Source organism: Balaenoptera physalus, assembly GCF_965194825.1.
Source record: "Balaenoptera physalus genome assembly, chromosome: 9".
NCBI classification, from domain to species: domain Eukaryota; kingdom Metazoa; phylum Chordata; class Mammalia; order Artiodactyla; family Balaenopteridae; genus Balaenoptera; species Balaenoptera physalus.
The window spans coordinates 51,959,284-51,978,911 of NC_138888.1; the positions used below are offsets into that span (position 1 = coordinate 51,959,284).

Genomic DNA, 19,628 nt, shown 5'->3' on the forward strand with positions numbered 1-19,628 from the left:
CAAATGAAACTAGTGCTACAACTTCTGAGTGTGCATGTGTGTTGTGATTTACAGCAGGGTGATACTAACAAGAACAGAACAAAAGGAGGATGGCAACAGAAGAGTAAAGGACCCAAGAAAACTGCTAAATCAAAAAAAAAGAAACCTTTAAAAAAAAAACCTACACCTGTGCCCTTATCACAACCAAAGCAACAGAAACAAAAGCAGGCTAACGGAGTCGTTGGGAGCGTAAGTTTATTATCTTATGTAAAGATTATTGTTACTATCATCTTTATTGAGGTCTAACATACACTAAAATGTTCAAATCTTATGTGTATAGCTCCTGAAGTTTTACAATTGTGTGTACCCATTATACCCAGATCAAGATATAAAACCTTACCAGCACCCTAAAAGGCTCTCTTGTACCCTTCTCAGTCAGTGACCCCTCCATCCACCCCCCACGGCCTTCCCCACTATTCTCACTGTTAGGACCATAGATTAGTTTTGCCTGTTCTTAAAATTCCTATAAGTGGAATTGTTTGGCTGTTTTCATTCAACATAGTGTCTTTGACATTCATCTGTACAGTGTGTAGCAGCAGCTGTGTGTGTGTGTGTGTGTGTGTGTGTGTGTGTGTGTGTGTGTGTGTCTGTGTGAGAGAGAGTGAGAGAGAGATATTCCATTATATGAATATACCACAATTTATCTGTTCTGTGATTGGTGGACATTATGGGTTTTTTCTGGTTTTTGCCTATTCTTAATAAAGGTGTTCTGCTTTTGTACATGTCATTTTGTGGACATTCATTTTTCTTGGGTATGTACCTAGCAGTGGAATTGCTGGGTCATAAAACAGGTGTATGTTTAACTTGTTGAAAGAGCCCATTTTCTAAAGTTTTACCATTTTTTGGTCCTACCAGCAAAATATGAGTCCTGTTCCACATCCTCACCAATACCTGGTTTTACCATTCTTTTTTATTTAAGCCACTGTGATGGATCTGTGGTGGTATCTGTGTGTGTGGGTGTGGGTGTGGGTGTGTGTGGGTGTTTTTCCTGTGTGTGGTTTTATTTATGTTTACCTGATGACTAATGATTTTGAGCACCTTTTCATGTACATACTGGCCATTTGGATATCCTCTTTTATTTTGGGGTTGTTTTTCTTCTTATGGATTTGTAGGATTCCTTTATGTATTCTGGATATGAGTCCCTTTTAGCTCTCTTAATGGAGCTTTTGATGGTTCTTAATTTTAATAAAGTCTGTTTCATCAGTCTTTATGGTTAGTGCTTTCGTGTCCTGTTAGAGACATCTTTGCCTATCCCAAGGACACAAGGAATGGAAGATATTTTTGTTTTCTTCTATGAGTATTATTATTTTGCTTGTTAAATTTAGCTCTGTGTTATATCTTAAATTTTTGTGAATAGTGTGAGATTGGGATTATAGACCACTTATTTTAGCACCATTTATTGGAAAGATCATTCTTTCCTCTCTGAATTGCAATAGTGATTTGTTGTAAAAAAGTTACCATAAGTGTATATGCGCAAATCTGTTTATGGACTTTCTAGTCCATTGCACTGATTATTTGTCTCTTCTTGTGCCAGTACCACACTGTCTTAATTATTGTGGCTTTATTTTAAGTCTTAAAATATGTTCATGTAAGTCCTCAAACTCTTATCTTACTTCTTCAAAATTGTCTTGACTATTTTAGGTCCTTTGTATTTCCAGCTAAAATTTTAGAATAAGCTTGAGAATTTCCACCCAAAAAAAGCTGCTGGAATTTAGATTGGTATTGTGTTTACTCTGTGATTCAATATGGGAAGAATTCACCGGTTAACAGTATTGACTCTTTTTATTCATAATTATGCTTTATCTTTATTAACTGGATCTTTCTTAATTTTTCTCAGCAGTGTTTTGTGATTTCCATTGGCAGAGGATATGACACATCTTTCATTAGATTTACTCCTGTGTGTTTGATCCTTTCTAGTGCTATTGCAAATAACATTAAAAAAATTTCATTCTTCAGTGTTTATTGCTGGTGTATAGAAGTGTAGTTGCCTTCTAAATATTTGCCTTATATCAAGGATTCTTGATGAATTGACAGTAATTCTAACTATTTGTGGATATTTAAAGAGAAAGATTTTCTACATACACAATCATGCCATCTGGGAATAAAGACAGCTTTACTTTAATCCTTATGCGGTTTCTTCCTTTCTGCCTTACTGTACTGGCTAGAACTTTCAGTGTAATGTTGATTAGAAGTAGAAGTGAAGATGGCAGTCACCCTTTTCTTATTGTTGATCTCATGGAGAAAGCAAACATTATTTCACCACTAAGTATGAGGTTAGGTATAGGGTTTTTGTAGATATTCTTTATCAAGTTAAGGATGTGTTCCCTCTATTCCAAGTTTGGTTTTTTATCATGAGATGATCGTATGATATTTCTCCTTTCTGCTAATATGACTAATTATACTGATGAATTAAAAAATTTTAAACTATCCTTGTATTCCTGGAACAAATCTCATTTGCTTATAACATAGTATTTTTTAAATATTTATCTGGATTTAGTAATATTTTGTTTAGGATTCCTGCATCTATTTTTATGAGAGAAAATTGGTTTGTCATTCTTCTTTCTTGTATACTCTTGCGAGGTTTTGGATCACGTTTATGCTGGCCTCATTAAACAAGTTAGGGATTATTCTCTCTTTCTTTTTCCTGGAAGGGTGTATAAGATTGGGTTGTTTGTTATTTGAAAGAGTTACCTAGAGAAGCCGTATGGGCTTGGAGTTTGAAAAAGGATTTAATTGTAGAGTCCATTTATTTAACATATTCCACTTTTTTTCTTATATCAGTTTTAGTAAATTGTGTTTTTCAAGGACTTTGTCCATTTCCTCTAAGTTGTCAAATTTATTGACAAAGTTATTCATAATGTCCTTATTTTTAATGTCTTTTGGATCTGTAGTTATGTCTCTTTTATTCCTAATATTGGTAATCTGTATTGTCTCTTTTTTTCTTCGCTCAGTCTTGCCTAATAAAATTTATCAATTTTATTAATCTTTTTAAAGAACCAGTGTTTGGTTTTGTTTGGGTTTCCCTTTTGCATATCTGCTTTCTCTTTAATTGATTTCTGATCTGTATTATTCACTCCTACTTTCTTTGCATTTAATTTGCTATTCTTTTTCTTGCTTCTTGAAATGGACTAGTAAGTATTTTGTCTGGGACAGTGACTTTCCTTACTACATTATACTCCTTATTGAAGATGATATTAAATTCCCAAAGCAGTACTATAAACTTCTCATTTCTCCTTCTCAAATAAAATATATTGTATAATTGGTGTTTGTGAAAGATGAGCCATCTTAGCCATTGTGGTAGTATATTTTGCAAATAGAAATAAAATATTTTTGTTTTACAAACTCTGAAGACTGAATAAAATAACTGACAAAAAGACAAATAAGCCAAATGTTAAAAGTCTTCAGGCTGACTCCCACATATTTATACATAAAAATGTTTATAATTCTCTAAAATTCTGCATGAATAGTGAAATTGTAATCTTGAGCCCGTTTAATTATAATGACAGTAAACTAGTTTCAGGGACTCAGAATGGTATATTCATTGAGATATTCAGAGCTTTTGTGGTTGCTTTTTCCTTTTAGGAAGCTGCAGTAAAGGAAGATGAAGAAGAAGTTTCTGACAAAGGCAGTGACTCTGAGGAAGAAGAAACCAATAGAGACTCTCAAAGTGAAAAAGATGATGGTAGTGACAGAGACTCTGATAGAGAGCAAGATGAAAAACAAAACAAGGATGATGAAGCAGTAAGACTTATAGGTTTAAATAATTGGAATTATACCTCTGATGATAGTTTTGGTTTCTGTTGTTGTTTTTCCTTTGCTTGCTTACTTTTTTTGCTTGTCTTAAGCAATACCAGTATATTTTATAATCTTATATTACTTTTACAGAATGTTTTTGAGGGATGGTAGTTGTAATTATAAAGAAAAGTTATTTCTAACAAGATTGGAAATCGTAATTTTCTTAAATCTTAAATCGTTAGATGGGGTAGGACCTGGGTCTGAGGTGAAGTCAGTTTGTTCTCTTAAGGCAATTTTCTGTGTTATCTGGAAATATGAGTAAGGAAAGGTGGATTATGAAATAGGTAGCATTTACTTGGAAGAGGATCTCAAAAGTTCCAGGAAATGTTTAGGGTGAAGAAACATTACTGTGGGCTGTAACGTCAAGAAGTTGGTTAAGGTAAAAGCTAACATTTACGGAATGCCACCTCGTTTCAAGAGGTATATAAGACATTAAGGAAAGGGCTGTCACTAAGGAATTAAGATTGTGAGGGTAAAGGGAATAGAAAAAAAATCTCATGGCATGGCATTAAGTTGCACATGATTTATGAGAAGGCTGTAGAAAAGAATATTTGGTGGACAAATAATGGTCCTTAGAGGCTCACTGTAAATGAACTGTAACCTGATCAGCCATTTTCTTTATGTTTGTGGTGTTCTTGACTGGACCATTGATCTAAAAGTAACCCTTGTGGTTTAGGAATTTAAAAGAGATTCCCTGAATAGCCTCTGAAGCAAAAGCAGAGGCCAAAAAAAAGGAAAAAGTAAAAGGGCAAAGGATAAAGGTATATAGAAATAATGTACTTGCCCTTGGGAATGGTGGGAGAAAAATAAGGATGACTGTTTTTAGCAGTTGCTGGCCCTTGAGTGTTTTTGTACTTTGAGAATTAAGTTGATTGCCAGGAAATTAAAACCTATCAAAGAAATTATTCCCCCACCCTTGTTTTGAGAAAGAGTTGACATATTTCTTTCTGGCTGTATTAGGGTTAGTAGAAGTGACTAGGTTAGTAGGGTTTTGATAAACTAGTTTCTTCAGATGACCAAAAAATACATTCATTCAATTGACAAATAATTATACAAATAACAAATAATTACTCATTATCTGTCACACTGCAAGCGCGGTGTTAGATGATAGGAATGCAAAGCTAAATGTGCAATAGTTTCTGCCCTTGAATGATAGTAGCCTAATGGAGAAGGCAGACTTGTAAGTAAGCACTATAGTACCAAAGAGACTATGCACGTTGTGCAAGGGGCAGTGATGGCACAAAGGAAGGAGTGATCAACTCAGCTCTGGGGTAGAGGACGATTTGTGGGACTCAGGAACTCACACGTTAGACTTTAGCTGCTCCTGAAAGAATAATGAGTAGGAATTTGCCAGGTAGAGAAAAAAGAAAACAAAAATCCAAACAGGGTTTAGGAGGAGTGAAATAGCTGGTGAGGTCAGAGAAGTCTAGGTGGTTGGAAACGACTAGAAGAAAAAGTGCAGGGAGGAAAACAGTGACAGGAGACTGGAGAGACAGGTCCAGGTCAGGTCATGATTGGCCGTGTAGTTCATACTAGATGGGTTAGAGTTGATTTATGAAAAGAAGCATTGTAAGTCTGGGGCAGGGAAAAGATCAGATTTGTGGAACTGAACTCAGTAGTAGTTAGTGTTGTCAGGAATAACATCTGGAAGAAGACGGACACCCCTCAAAATGATTGAGAACATGCTTGATTTCAAATATTTAATTGTCACTTTACAGGAGTGGCAAGAATTACAACAAAGTATACAGCGAAAGGAGCGAGCTCTACTGGAAACCAAATCAAAGATAACACACCCTGTTTATAGTCTTTACTTTCCTGAGGTGAGTTATACACAGCCTAGTGTTTTCCTTATTCTATTCAGATATTTCTTAGTTGCTTTTTATCTCTCTGTAGTGTGTATTGGCTCAAATACGCTGAATGTGGTCTATTCTTGATAGGCCACATTTTTGAAGCCTATATTTCAACATAAATCATTTTTAGTGAATGTGTTGTTTAAAAGGAGGGTTGTTAACTTTTTAAGTACTTCTGTCTTTTCTGCGCCCAGATTACTGAGAGTTGTGCTTAATGATGATTTTTTCATTAGCAGTTCAGGCAGTCCTAGTTGGACAAATGCATATTTTTCCTATGACTATGTGGCTGTTGTGAATCTCACACTTCGGTCATGTTTTAAATAGGATGAAAATGTCCTTAAATTTTCCCCATGGGTTTTCTCTGAGGGTTCTCTACTGGCCACCTGTAGCCACTAGACTTGCTCCGATAATTGCCCTGGTCCATGGGAAGAGGCAAGCCCATGGCTGAGGGACCCGCTAAGTTCAGTAGTAGCCAAGCCCCAAGCTCAGGACAGATCATTGCAGTGCTGTTTGTTCCCTTGTGCTTGTTTACTTTGTGACTGTGGCCTGTTCAACTTTTGATCTCTTTGATACGCTATGTTGTTTGTCTTTCAAATGAATTTGGGATCTGCTTGACGTATTGCATTTGTGGATGATTTTGTCTGTGGCTAGAGATCAAGGACTGGTTGCCTCTTAGTTTAGCGAAGCTGTTCCCGTAGACTGCCTTGCAGCTTTGCCACAGAACCTTGTGCTTACCACTCATGTTTGGCAGGTGATTTCATGTATAAATCTGCTTTCTGCTCTAGAACATCAATCTCTAGTTGCTGGGGGCTGCTGAAGGCAAATTCCTAAGTGATTTGGCTCTCCTAATAATAAATGAGTGGCTCTGCACAGACTTTTGTTTTGACTTGGAGAGAAGTCAGCCCAGGATTCCATCTTACTGTGTGCACTGATCTTCTGGCATGTCCTGAGCTATAGCCCATCTGTTGGGGCATTTTGCCCATTGCAGTGTCGTCTGCCAACACCAAAGCTCCTGAAAGCAAGCGAATAAATTCCACTCATTGATTGGTTTTAAAAGTACCATGGGATGCTGTAAGCTGCATAATTTGTACCCTTATAATAGACAGCTTCATTTTAGACCATGCTTAGTTAATAAGCAAAGCATTCATTTACTCCCTTAGAACATTTTAGCAGTGAAAATGCCTTCTTGTAATTTCATCTACATGGTAAATATCTCAAAGTGCCATTTATCAGATAAACTTTATTTAGGATTTTCCTAACATCTACCTGTCTACCTTCCCATGTACCTACCTAACCACCATACTACCCACTTAAATTACTTAAAGTTTTATGTTAATAATTGACTTACATGTTAATTGCAGCTCATGTTTATTTAATAAGTTAAGAATGGTTGGGAATCTCACACAACAGAAACAGTTTTGTTTAAAGTACAAATAACTCATGGTAGAACATCTTTTCCACCATGTGCATCAAGAGAGCGTAGGTGCAGTGCCGTAGATTGATAGTCACTAGCTTCTTTTTTTTTTTTTTACACAACAGATCCGCTCTTTTTTTTTTTTTTTTAATCTTAAATTTTCTTTTATTTATTTAGGCTGCATTGGGTCTTTCTTGCTGTACGCGGGCTTTCTCTAGTTGCGGCGAGCGGGGACTACTCTTCATTGAGATGCACGGGCTTCTCATTGCCGTGGCTTCTCTTGTTGAGGAAAATGAGCTCTAGACATGCAGGCTTCAGTAGTTGTGACACGCGGGCGCAGTAGTTGTGGCTCGTGGGCTCTAGAGTGCAGGCTCAGTAGTTGTGGCACACAGGCTTAGTTGCTCCACCACATGTGGGATTTTCCCGGACCAGGGCTCAAACCTGTGTCCCCCGCACTGGCAGGTGGATTCTTAACCACTGCGCCACCAGGGAAGTCCCAGATAGTCACTAGCTTCTTAATAAATAGTATTCTTGAATGAATCTCATTTTAATCAAATAGCATGGGTAGGGGGTGGAGGGTGGGAGGCATTCTCTAAGTGGAGATAAAGAATAAATGCACATTTTGAATATACCCCTCTGCTTCTCATATTAATATATGTTCTGGTAATGAAATGTCAGACCACTTAAATAGTAGAGATGTTTACCTCATTTCATTAATAATCATAACTTTTAAAATTATTATTGATATATAGTTGAAATACAACATCACGTTAGTTTCAGGTATACCATATAGTGATTTGACATTTGCATACATTATGAAATGGTCGCCACAATAAGTCTAGTAACCATCTGTTCCCATACAGAGTTATTACAATATTATTGATCATATTCCTTATGCTGTATATTACATCCCCATGGCTTATTTATTTTATAACTGGAGGTTTGTACTTCTTAATCTCCTTCACTTATTTCTCCCCCTACCCCCACCCCTCTGGCAACTACCTGTTTGTTCTCTATGTCTGTGAGTCTGTTTTCATTTTGTTTTGTTTTTTAGATTCTACAAATAAGTGAGATCATATGGTATTTGTCTTTCTCTCACTTAACATGATATCCTCTAGGTCCATCCACATTGTTTCAAATGTCAAGATTTCGATTCTTTTTTATGGCTAAGTAATATTCCGTTGTATATATGTACCACATCTTCTTTGTCCATTCATCCATCAATGGACACTTCAGTTGCTTCCATATCTTGACTACTGTAAATAATGATGCGGTGAATTGCTGTGTAATTGCGGTAATTGCTTTTCAAATTAGCAACTTTGTTTTCTTGGGGTAAATTGCCAGAAGTGAAATTGCTGAATCATATGGTAGTTGTAGTATTTTTAATTTTTTGAGGATCCTCCATACTGTTTTCCATAGTGGCTATATAAATGTAACTGTAATTTTATTGTGCTCTGTGTCCTAGGCAGTTTTACAGATATTTTACTTGTATTATCTCGGTTTATGTTCACAACACAGCGTGAGGTAGGCATTCATCACTTAACAGAGAAAAAAGTGAGGTTTAGAGAAGTGAAATAATCAGGTCTGGATGGCTTTAAAACAGGCATTGGCAAACTACTGCCTACAGACAAATCTGCCTCCCAGCCTGTAAATGAAGTTTTATTGGAACAGAGTCACACTCATTCTTTTTGCAATACAGTGGCAGAGTTGAGTAGTTGCAGCAGAGACTCTGGCTCACAAAGGCCAGATGTTTATACAGTTGGCCCTTGGTATCTGTGGGTTCTGCATCTGCAAATATGGAGGGCGAACCGTACCATGACACTTTATGTAAGAGACTTGAGCATCTATGAATTTTGGTATCCTGGAGGTGGGGTGGTCCTGGAACCAATCTCCTGTGGGGTACAACTGTACTCCATTTTGAGTCTGTTATGTTTTACACATTTTGTGTGTTCAAAACACACATAGACGAACATATATATACACATATACCTATTGTGGTAGTCTTAACCCTTGGGTTAAGCAGAAGTTGGGTTAATCATGCACTTGTGATCTGTTATTCTGCTTATTAATGTTGCAGTGCCTTGTAGTTTAAGGCATTTAAACAAAAACTTTTAGCTGAACTTAGTGTAGCATTTTTAGAAAGATAATAAAACAAATTTTAATGTCTTAGGATTGAAATGCAATAGAAAGTGCAAGTGATTTTGGCTTAGAAGCATAAACATTTTTCCTACGAAACTATTTTCAGTAAAAAGTCATTTTTTTAACCTTCTTTTGGATAATTGAGACTTTAGAATAGTCTATTGTTGTTTTGGTTGATTATTTGGAATATCCTAGAATTTATTTTTAGCTACAAAACATTTTTTTTTTTTAAAGCCATTTTAGAAAGATATTGTCTCTATCCAGTTCTTAAACAGTGGATGCGAAGCAGATGACTGTTTAGTTACTGACCTGTGCTGTAATACAGTGATGGTTGCTGGGCACACTGAAGTTTGGTACTTCCAGACTAGTCTTATAATTTTTGTTTTAATAGATTTTTGTCTCCTGTCAGTGCTCTCTGCTACCATTGTGCATTCTGGTGGCAATTTTTTTGCCCAGCTCTTTTTCTGTTCCTAATCTTTTATGAAGTACAACTAAAAATGCTGAGCTTATTAAAATCATGTGCAGTAAAAGGTATAAACAGGCTCTTAGAATCTGAGATGCTCTCTTATGAGTAATGTGTTTTAATATATTGATTTCTGATATTGTTGCCCAAGTCCCTTCCACTCCTACTTTCTGGCTTTTGCTTATTACTAGGTAACATTACTAAGATTATTTGCTAAATGATATTGTAATAGTTCATACTGTTTTCTTTTTTAGCATATCTTTTGTCATTTACAATTAATCAGGGGTTTTTAATACAGAGGTTCATCAGTAGCGTTTAAGGGGCCATTTGAAACACCAAAATTACATACAAAAGTGTTGTGGAGAGCAGATCTACAAATGGTTAAGAACAATTTATTCATTCAGTAAATATTTATTGACATCTATTTTGTACCAGGCACTGAGTCTGTGCTGGGGATACAGCAACAAATAAAACAAGGAAAATACAGTTGCCCTCTGCATCTGTGGGTTTTGCATCCGTGGATTTGACCAACTGTGGATTGAAAATGTTAGGGGGGTACATTCCAGAAAGTTCCAAAAGGCAAAACTTGAATTTGCTGGGTACTGGCATAGCATTTACATTGTATTAGATATTATAAGTAATCTAGAGATGAAACAAATCATATGCAAATACGACACCAGTTTATATAAAGGATGTGAGCATTCATGGATTTTGGTGTCCACATTGTGGGTGTGGGGGGGCGTGTCTGGAACCAGTCCCCCTCAGGTACCAAGGGATAACCATACCGCTAAAATGAGACAAGGCAAAATTGTATTTCTCCAACTCTTTTTAGTTATTTATACTCTTTTTTTCTTTGCAGGAAAAACAAGAATGGTGGTGGCTTTATATCGCAGATAGGAAGGAACAAACGTTAATATCTATGCCATACCATGTGTGCACACTAAAAGATATGGAAGAGGTAATTATCCAACAACATCATTTAAATATAGAAAACAGTATAGAAATCAGTTTATCGTATTTGGCTTATTACATTTTATTTAAGACACATTTTATAACTATTCTCTGACATCTTTTTGGAGAGAGCTCATTGGAAATTTATAAAGTACTGAACTACAACTTGGTAGTCTTCTAAAACCTTGTTCTCAACTTATTTTGGGGAGTTTTCACTGTTACTATCTCAGAACACATGCCTTACCTTATCTCCAGAATTTAATTATGTTTTACAAAAATTTATGATTTTTATCCTCTTTGGGTTAGTGCTCAGATATATACCTCTTGTCTTAAAAAACAAATATAAGAACTGGTGATTCGTGTTTTAGAGTGGAATTTTTTATTACATTGCATTGTCCACTGTCAGTGACATCACTAATATAGCTTTGTGATGAACATATTTTGCCTTGGATTTTCTTGTTTTTCTTCTTGATTTTTTATGTTATTTTTCTAGGAAGAAGGTTCTGTCTACCTGGACTTGGTGGACAAGAGCAAGGCTTTGAATTTCAAGATCTATGATGATGATTTTTAATCCAAAACGTTTTTTCCCACCTTTCTAACCAAGTAGTACATGTATGAAGTAGTTTCTTGTTTATTTGACACTTAGAGTTGGTACCAACTTAAGGGTATTTCTTTGACAGAGTAATTTTAACATTTTTTTAAATTTAAATTTTACCTATTTTTGAATGGATAATACGTTCACCTAGTTAATATTTCAGAAGATATACAAAAGTGCACACACTGAAATATCTTGTATCCCTGTCTCTCAGTCACCCATTCCACTTCCTGGAGACCATCAGTGTTATCAAAATTTTATCTGTTCTTCATGTGGTATTGTAAATTACAAGCAAATATGTAGGTATATTCTCTTCAGTTTTGCACAAAAGGTAGCATATACCATGTTCTGCACCTTACCTTTTTCTCTTAGTGACATAACTTGGAATTTGCACCAAGTTATGGTGCAAATTAATTTCTGTATTAATTTTTGTTAGTACAGAAAAAGCTTCCTCATTTGTTTTTACAGCTGCATGATATTCTTTTGTGTGGGAGTTAGTTTATTCAGCACTCAGCTGTTTGGTGGACTTACAAGATGTTTCTTGTCTTTTGCTGCAATGAATAACCTCATGTCATTTTGCACATGTACAAACATATCTATAGGATAAATTCATAGAGGTAGAATTAATGAATCAGAGGCCCTGCACATTTGTAATTTTGATATTGCTGAATGTTTATTTCTCCATAGGGAGAATGAATGTTCAAGTGTGCCCATTGCCTCTCAGTGTGTGAGACATATAAAAATGTGGCATGCACATTATGCCCCCATAGACCCTTCATCTATGAGTTTTGACCTCTTTCTTTTTTATTTTTTCATGCCATTGACATTTTTGAAGAGTCCAGGCAAGGTATTTTATAGAATATCCCTTAATCTGAATTTGTCTTATTGGTTACTCACGCTTATATTCTTCTCAAATATTTTTGGCAAAAATACTGCGTAGGTGATGTAATAACCTTCTTAGTGCATCACATCAGGGGCACATTATATCAGTTTGCCTGATATTGGTGATATATCATGGTTGATCATTTAGTTAAGACTTTTCTCTGTTGTAAAAAGTATGTCTTCCTCCAATCTGCGGGGTGATACTTGGACACTATGTGAATACCCTGTTCTCCAACAGACTTTAACCCACTCATTTTAGCATATGTTGATGATTCTTGCCTGAATCAATTTTTACTATGCTGGTTGTATTCAGTGTAGTTTTAATTTTATATTTCTCTTAAGAGGGAAACTGTACATCTTTCAGTGTGTTTGAATCATATTTCTTTGTGTGTGTTTTTGTGACCATTGTTCATTTTTGTTGGGTTATTGGTCTTTTAAATTGGTTTTGGGAACTTTTTTTGTTTAAATATTATGAAATCAGCCCTTTGTGATGTGTATTGCAGATATTTCTCCCCAGTTTGTGGCTGTTTTTATCAAGCAAAAATAGAAATATTTACTCATTTGTTTATCCATTGGTTTATTTGGGTGTTTGATGGTGTGATTTAGTAGTTTTTTTCATTTATGATTTCTAGGTTTGATGTTACAGTTAGAGGGGCCAAACTTTGAGATTAATTTAAGAAAAAATTCTCCCATGATGTTTTCTAACTTGTTTGTTTTAATGGCAAATTTTAATATATAATCTTGCCAACAAAATCTGGATTTTGGGAAGTGGAGGCAGATTACCAGAACATCTAAATGTCATCATAAAAATGTATTCTTCCTTTGTCCAAGTGGAATAGAAACTTCTAAGGGTTCGTAAATTTTTGTATTTGAAGTTCATTAGTATATGATAGGAAATAACGTATCTTTTTGACCTGGTAAGGCATTGGACATCTATAAAGAAAAAATGTATTTCTCCTGTGTGTTTCTCCTTTACTCTAACACTACTGCCACACTCTCAACACTTCTGATACCAGTTTGTGGGCTTTTCCCCACACCAAGCAATTCGCTGTGACACCAGCTGAGTGTCCTGTGGTTTAGCTCAGTGCTGACACTGTCTCCCTGGATATCTACCTCAGGTTAAGGGTTCAGTCCCGCAAGACTGCTGTTCCCCCACTCCCCATCTTTAGATGCCAGTCACAAGTCCCAGGTTGTCACCTATACTTCTGACCAACTGGCTGTAAATCGTGGTTCCCATGGTCCCCCTCCTTGGGTTCAGTAATTTGCTAGAATGGCTCACAGAACTCAGGGAAACATATTTACCAGTTTATTATGAAAATAGTATGATAAAGGATATAGATGAATATCCAGATGGAAGAAGTACCTAGGGCCAGGGTATGTGGGAAGGGGCATGGAGCTTCCATGCTCTTTCTGAGCAATCCACTCTCCCAGCACTTGCACGTGTTCACCAACTCGGAAGCTCCCTGAACCCCTACTTTGGGGATTTTTATGGAGGCTTTATCACAAAGGCATAATTGATCATTAGCTCAGTTTCCAGCCCTTCTCTGGAGAATGGGGGCATGGGACTAAAAGTTCTAAGCCTCTAATCATGGTTTGGGCTTTCTGGTGACCAGTCCTCATCTAGGAGCCCACCAAGAGCCACCTCATTAGAAGAGAACTCATTCTTATCCAGGAAATGCCAAGGGATTTATAAGCTCAGTGTCAGGAACCAGAGTTAAAGACCAAATATTAGAACAAAAGATGCTCCTTGTGCTCTTATCACTTAGGAAATTACAGGGGTTTGAGGAGCTCTGTGCCTGGAACTGAGGGCAGAGGCCAATAATATATATTTTCTATTATCTCACAACATTTGTCGTAGAAATAAGAAAATTTGGCAAGAACTGTTTCCTCTCTGGTGAAGTCTGTTTTAGTCCATTTCATTTATTTTACTTTTATACCCAACTTCATTCAAGTTGTGAAGATGTGATGGTCAATATAGAACTTGGTTGCTTTAAATATGCTTTCTTGAATTGTGGAGATAGAAATTAACCCCATCAATTCTGCCTCTTTTTGTTTTCTTTTTGTATAGTATATATATGACATAAACATCATATATGTATGTATTTGTTGTTGTTAGAACTTTTGTAACATTTATTAGGACCTCCTGTGTCATCTGAGTAAACCCTAGCTATTAAATACTCTAGTCTAAATATTTTAGGAGTGAGCTGTTGTTTCTTCCACTCCTCAAAATACAGATTTTAAGTGCTGATTTTATATTCTAGGTAGAACTGAAGTTTCCTGCACCAGGAAAGCCTGGAAATTATCAATATACAGTGTTTCTAAGATCAGACTCCTATATGGGTTTGGATCAGATTAAACCATTGAAGGTAAGAATAATGACTATGCAGTAAATATGGTTGTCTATTTGAATAAGTGCTTAATATACTGGGGAAGCTTTTCTAGTTTTGAAATGTAGAATAATAGAAAAAGAGGTCATCTCATACTTTTAGGTAATATACTTGATGGACTACTCTGTCAATAATAAACTTAAGTTGTATTAACGGAGTATAATGATTTAGAACCTTGAGTATAACTTACGTGATACATTTTAATGTGCTGTAATATGCTCTTACTTTACAGGGCCTCACCAAATGGGTTCTGTTTTCTTTAAAAAGCACATGTGTTTTCCCACAGATTCCATTGTAGTGTTTGTTGATTTCCAAAACTAATTTGTTTTTGATCATTTTAGAGTATACATTTGTGTATCATTTGAAGCACACTCCCATCAGTGTTTACCATTTCACTTGAGCTTTTTATAAGAGGCATGCTATTGTGTTAGAGAGACTGTGCTGAAGAAGTATTGTTGCACTCTATACTGGAGACGTAAGAATACTGGAGACGTAAGAGAAGGGAGCCAGCAAAGACATACTTTTTTTTCCCCCATGAGAATACTGTATTTCTTTCCATTGGCTGTAGAATGTTACTTCATGAGTCTGGAGGCTGCAAATACCTCTTTGGAAGTCACACTTGAGTTTTTCTTCATCAGCAGAAGACTTATTAAGACATTACTCAGTGTTCTCGCTCAAGAATAACAATTATTCCTCTTTCATGTCACAGAATAAATAGTATAAGCTCCTAAAATCAAACTATCAAACTACATTAGAAATTTAACTATACTTACATGTTAGTAGATTCACCTTTTTATTTCTGGGATGAATATCTATTCTAAATCTGTTAAATTTAGAGTTAAAAGCGTAAAATCTATCTCTTTATAATTGCTGCAGTCAAAGAAAACCTTTTCTTTACCGGGTATTTCTCCCATGATTCCTCCCCAAGTTTCTGAAGTCTACATTTAATTCTTTTTTATAGTTGGAAGTTCATGAGGCTAAGCCTGTGCCAGAAAATCACCCACAGTGGGATACAGCAGTAGAGGGGGATGAAGACCAGGAGGACAGCGAGGGCTTTGAAGATAGCTTTGAGGAAGAGGAAGAAGAGGAGGAAGATGATGACTAAGCAGTACTATGAATGGACCACAACATTTGCACATATTTGCAAATTTTTGCTGTTTTGGAAGTGTGTAATAAACCAGAAACAGTGCAGAACTGATGTTGAGGGAGGTGTTAGTTCTTTACTAGAAATGGGTGCATAATATAACTAGGCAGTGGTGGTGCCTTGGTACAGTCTGAAAAATGCTTAAGGCTTGTGAAAGCCTTTCAAGTATGGGCTGGTGCATTTATTTCATCTGAAAATGATAATAAACCCTTTGTTATAACTGTCCAGAAGTGTGGGCTATGTATTATCTGATCATTTGTGGTCCCAGTGAAAGTAAAGGTACATGAAAAACAATCTATAAATGAGCGACTTTTCTTTGTTTAGCTTTAGTTTTAACAAACGTTAAAGTATGATAAACACCACAAATGTTTTAAGTAACATCTGCTCAAGTTTTAATCTCTTGGTAAGCTCTATTATTCATTTATTGACATTTTGCAGTGATACAAGAGTATTTATAACAGCTCCATTCATAGCTTTAAACATTTTATTTTTGCCTATCTTGGTCGTAAGTTGGCATTCTGTCACATTCCACATAATATAGAGGGCTACGTTTTGGGATTTTCCTTTTCTTAATTGCCCAGAGTTATCAGATTATAAAAATGGCTTTTAATGGCTTAAAACATTTTTAAGCCTCTATTTTAGCAGATCAATACAGGATCTAATTCTTTTTATAAGCTATAGATCTAAAAATGATTGTGGGACCATATGTTCTCTGATATTGGTGACTTAACGTTATTAAACCTTTTTTAAAAGGTTCATTATAAAAGCTGAAATACATTCTTAGCTTTTAATCTACCTGACTCTATCAGAAGCCTTTTAAGGAAAAATATAACATGCAAACGAGGCATTTTTTTGTATTCATTTTGGACTCCTGTCAATAAAATAGAAGTTTGACTCACTTTACGTTTGTAATGGTGTGTCTTTTTACTCCCAGAAAGGGATATGATAGGATAACTCATTCTTTTATTTTTCAACTAAAAATTTAATAATAATGTACATGACTGGTGAAGTGATTGCTATTTCTGTATACTATAGAAAAACCCATGATTGGGAGGAATTTCCCCCTCACACTGCCACACTGTACAACCTGGAAGGGTAGTGCGTATAAAGAGCAGAAATGTGTACATGATGAGTTATTGAGGTATTAGTATTACTAGGTACGGAGGAAGCGTAAGTCTCTATTATAGGACTGATTGTAATAATCCTCTCCTATCTAAATCTCCACAGACCAAAGTACTCCTGGAATACTAATTTGTGACCTTGTTTACTTAGAAGGTTGCCACTTTCCATGCAGAATTACCACTGGTGTTTTGTAACTGCAGTAGTTGGAAATAAAATTTGAAACTTAACCAAAAACATGAATGGGGGTTTTTTTGGTTCTAAATTTAGGTTGCTTCTAAATCCTATAATATGGTCAAAGCAGTTTTTTCACTGGAACCTCCATCACCTATTTTTCTTTTAAAGGTGTTAGTGAGACCCTTCCTTGGGAAGCAGAAGCGCCACTGAGGATTTGTTTCATTTTATAAGTAGAGGATGGGTTTAATTTTCGAGTCAGGTTTTGCTGGGAAGCTGCTGGTCACCTAATTGAGGTGGAAGGGAGTGAGCCAGCCTGTAGCATCCAGTGAAAGGAGAGGTTAGAGAAAACGCAGGTGGCATGAAGGCAAGGAAAGTGAGCAAATGAAACAATGTGCGCACTCCTGGTTTTCTTGAAAGATACTTTTCAAGAAAAGTATTTCTATTCTAGTGGCGATTTTGTCTTAAAGAGGCTTTGTAAGTTATTCAAACAACTGGCTTCTTTCTGATTTTAAGGCTAGAGGATGATTTTACAACCCAGTAACTCACCACAGTGCTTAAAAAAACAACATCACCTCGTTAGGAAACCCTACTAGCCTGTGTTCCTTTGCCATTTGTGTGATATATGTGTACTTCCTAACCAAATAGTACATTTTCTTCTAATGAGTACTTTAGGTAAGCTCTTTCCATATTGCAATAGTGAAAGAACTGAGCCTTCATTTTATAGTTCTCATCTTTCCAGCAAGTCTCTGAATTCTACATCCCTTCTTTCTTTCTCTATTATTGAGATTTAATAACTAATTTACCCTGGTTTGCATTTAATCAAATGGAAACTTTCATTGAGTGCAGTTTCAGTTTTGTTCCCATCAAGAAACACTGACATTTTGTCAACAGAATAGATGAACATATAGACGAAAACATTCAATGTGCATATACAAAGTGAAACTGGTTATTTATGAAATTAAACTACTTAAATTGTATAATATTTTTATCTCTTTAAATTGGTGAAGTACCTATTAAAAGGTACTCGTCCAGAGGAGACCACAATTGAAAGTCTTTCAGTTGTAAATTTTTGTGTTATGAAACTTGATTGAGGCCCCACCTGCATATCTCAATCTTGAAGTCAGGTGTTCATGTCCTTTAAAATTAAAAAAAATTTTTTGGTGAATATTTTTTGAAAAATTGAGTACATTGAATAAGGTTTTCTGTGTAGAACATTACTGTCTTCTAGTTCTCCCAGCTTGCACTGAGGGGTGCAGAAGGATAATGCGCCTGTCTGGCTGCAGGGCTCCACAGCGAGGTGGAGGCTCAGGCCCTGGGGGGAAGCAGGGCGGGTGGACACCAACGGACTGATGTGGAAAACGGGGGCAAGGGTGTTGAGGAATGTAATGAGGTTCTCTGAGCATATTATTCTCAACCATAACATTTATCCAGTTATTCACTTCAGCCAATAAAAACCAGATACTGAAGTGGTCTTTAGCAACAATTGTTATTTCAAATGTAATTCAGCAAGCACTTCGCATATTTTTCGAGGGGTTGTTCGTCATTCATCACATATTTACTGAGTTTCAGTGTGGCTGGGTCTGTGATTGGACACTGGGGCTGTAAAAATCAAAGAATTTGCGTTCTTAATGACTCACAGGTATTAGGGCAGGCAGATGTGTGGCAGTCTGTTTTAATCCATTTGCATTGGCTAATGACCATTGTTTGGAATGCCTTTTTTTGTTTGTCTTTCCACTGTAGGCAGAGGAGTTTTTTTAGGTGCTAGCTACTTGTTGGCTTAAAAAAAGAAAAAGGCAAACCTTCATCCTTTATTATTAAGTATTTCTTTAAAGCATTTTCCTCCCCAAATATTCAACTCCATGAAATCCCCTATTTAATCTGCCTTATGGTAACTGAAACAGCTATCAGTGAACCATAATGTGACATTTTACCTACCAGCTGTGCAGTGATTAGCCCAAATATGTCTTAAAAAGTTAGCATCAAGCAGCTTCACACATTTAAACTTGATGCTAGGGCTATTTTGCAAAACTAAAAAAAAAGCTGTGATCTTGTACATTTTTCTGTAACTTGAGCTGAAAATTCAAGTCTAGCAATCGTTGGCCTGCTTTAGGGCTGTGGTTTCAGGTGGGGGCGTGTACATCCCAGGAATATGCAGGTAATCAGTCCACTGGGAAAATGTTAAAGCGGTTGTTTGTATTTAATCTCAGCCTTTTAAATTTCTATTTTTATGTGTTTTATAATGTACATAATATATTGTACAATTGTACACTTCTATAATTTGTAAATAAATAATACATTTATTGGTGCATTATACATTCTTTTCTGATTTCAATGCATGGTCAAAATATTTGGATATGCTGCTTTGAAGCGTTGATATACTGCCATTTAAGCAAAAAGGAAGGTTTGGACCTTTGGCACTCACCATTTGAGTTCACAAAACAATGCTACTCTGCTGGAGTCGAAGGGTTGGCATTCACTGTGTAGCAAAGTGATATTTTTTGAGGTGGAACTGAGTAGGTTTGGTGATGGGGTTAATAGATGAGGGGAGGGTTCTAAGCAGCTGTTGTCCATGGAAAGAAAGTGGGACAGGTGAGGGCAGAAGTGCCAGGTGTGGCTTCCAGGGACTCCCAGCAAAGTCTACAGCTCTGTTAGTGGTCCCTGCAATCAGTGGCT

General features: G+C 36.2%; 1 protein-coding gene across 2 annotated transcripts in view; it reads left to right on the plus strand.

Moving 5' to 3' along the window:
• Positions 1-16,558, plus strand: part of SEC63 (SEC63 homolog, protein translocation regulator) — a 67,159-nt gene extending 50,601 nt beyond the window's left edge. The window contains exons 16-21 of one of the 2 annotated variants that reach the window (XM_082475199.1): positions 55-228; positions 3,622-3,780; positions 5,553-5,654; positions 10,560-10,658; positions 11,145-11,263; positions 14,390-14,494. In XM_082475199.1, coding sequence (XP_082331325.1) covers positions 55-228; positions 3,622-3,780; positions 5,553-5,654; positions 10,560-10,658; positions 11,145-11,222 — 612 coding nt within the window. In that variant the 3' untranslated portion in view covers positions 11,223-11,263; positions 14,390-14,494. Of the gene's footprint in view, positions 1-54; positions 229-3,621; positions 3,781-5,552; positions 5,655-10,559; positions 10,659-11,144; positions 11,264-14,389; positions 14,495-15,476 lie in introns of those variants that run through there. The other variant, XM_082475198.1, reaches the window with a different exon arrangement.
• Positions 16,559-19,628: the final 3,070 nt, after the last annotated feature.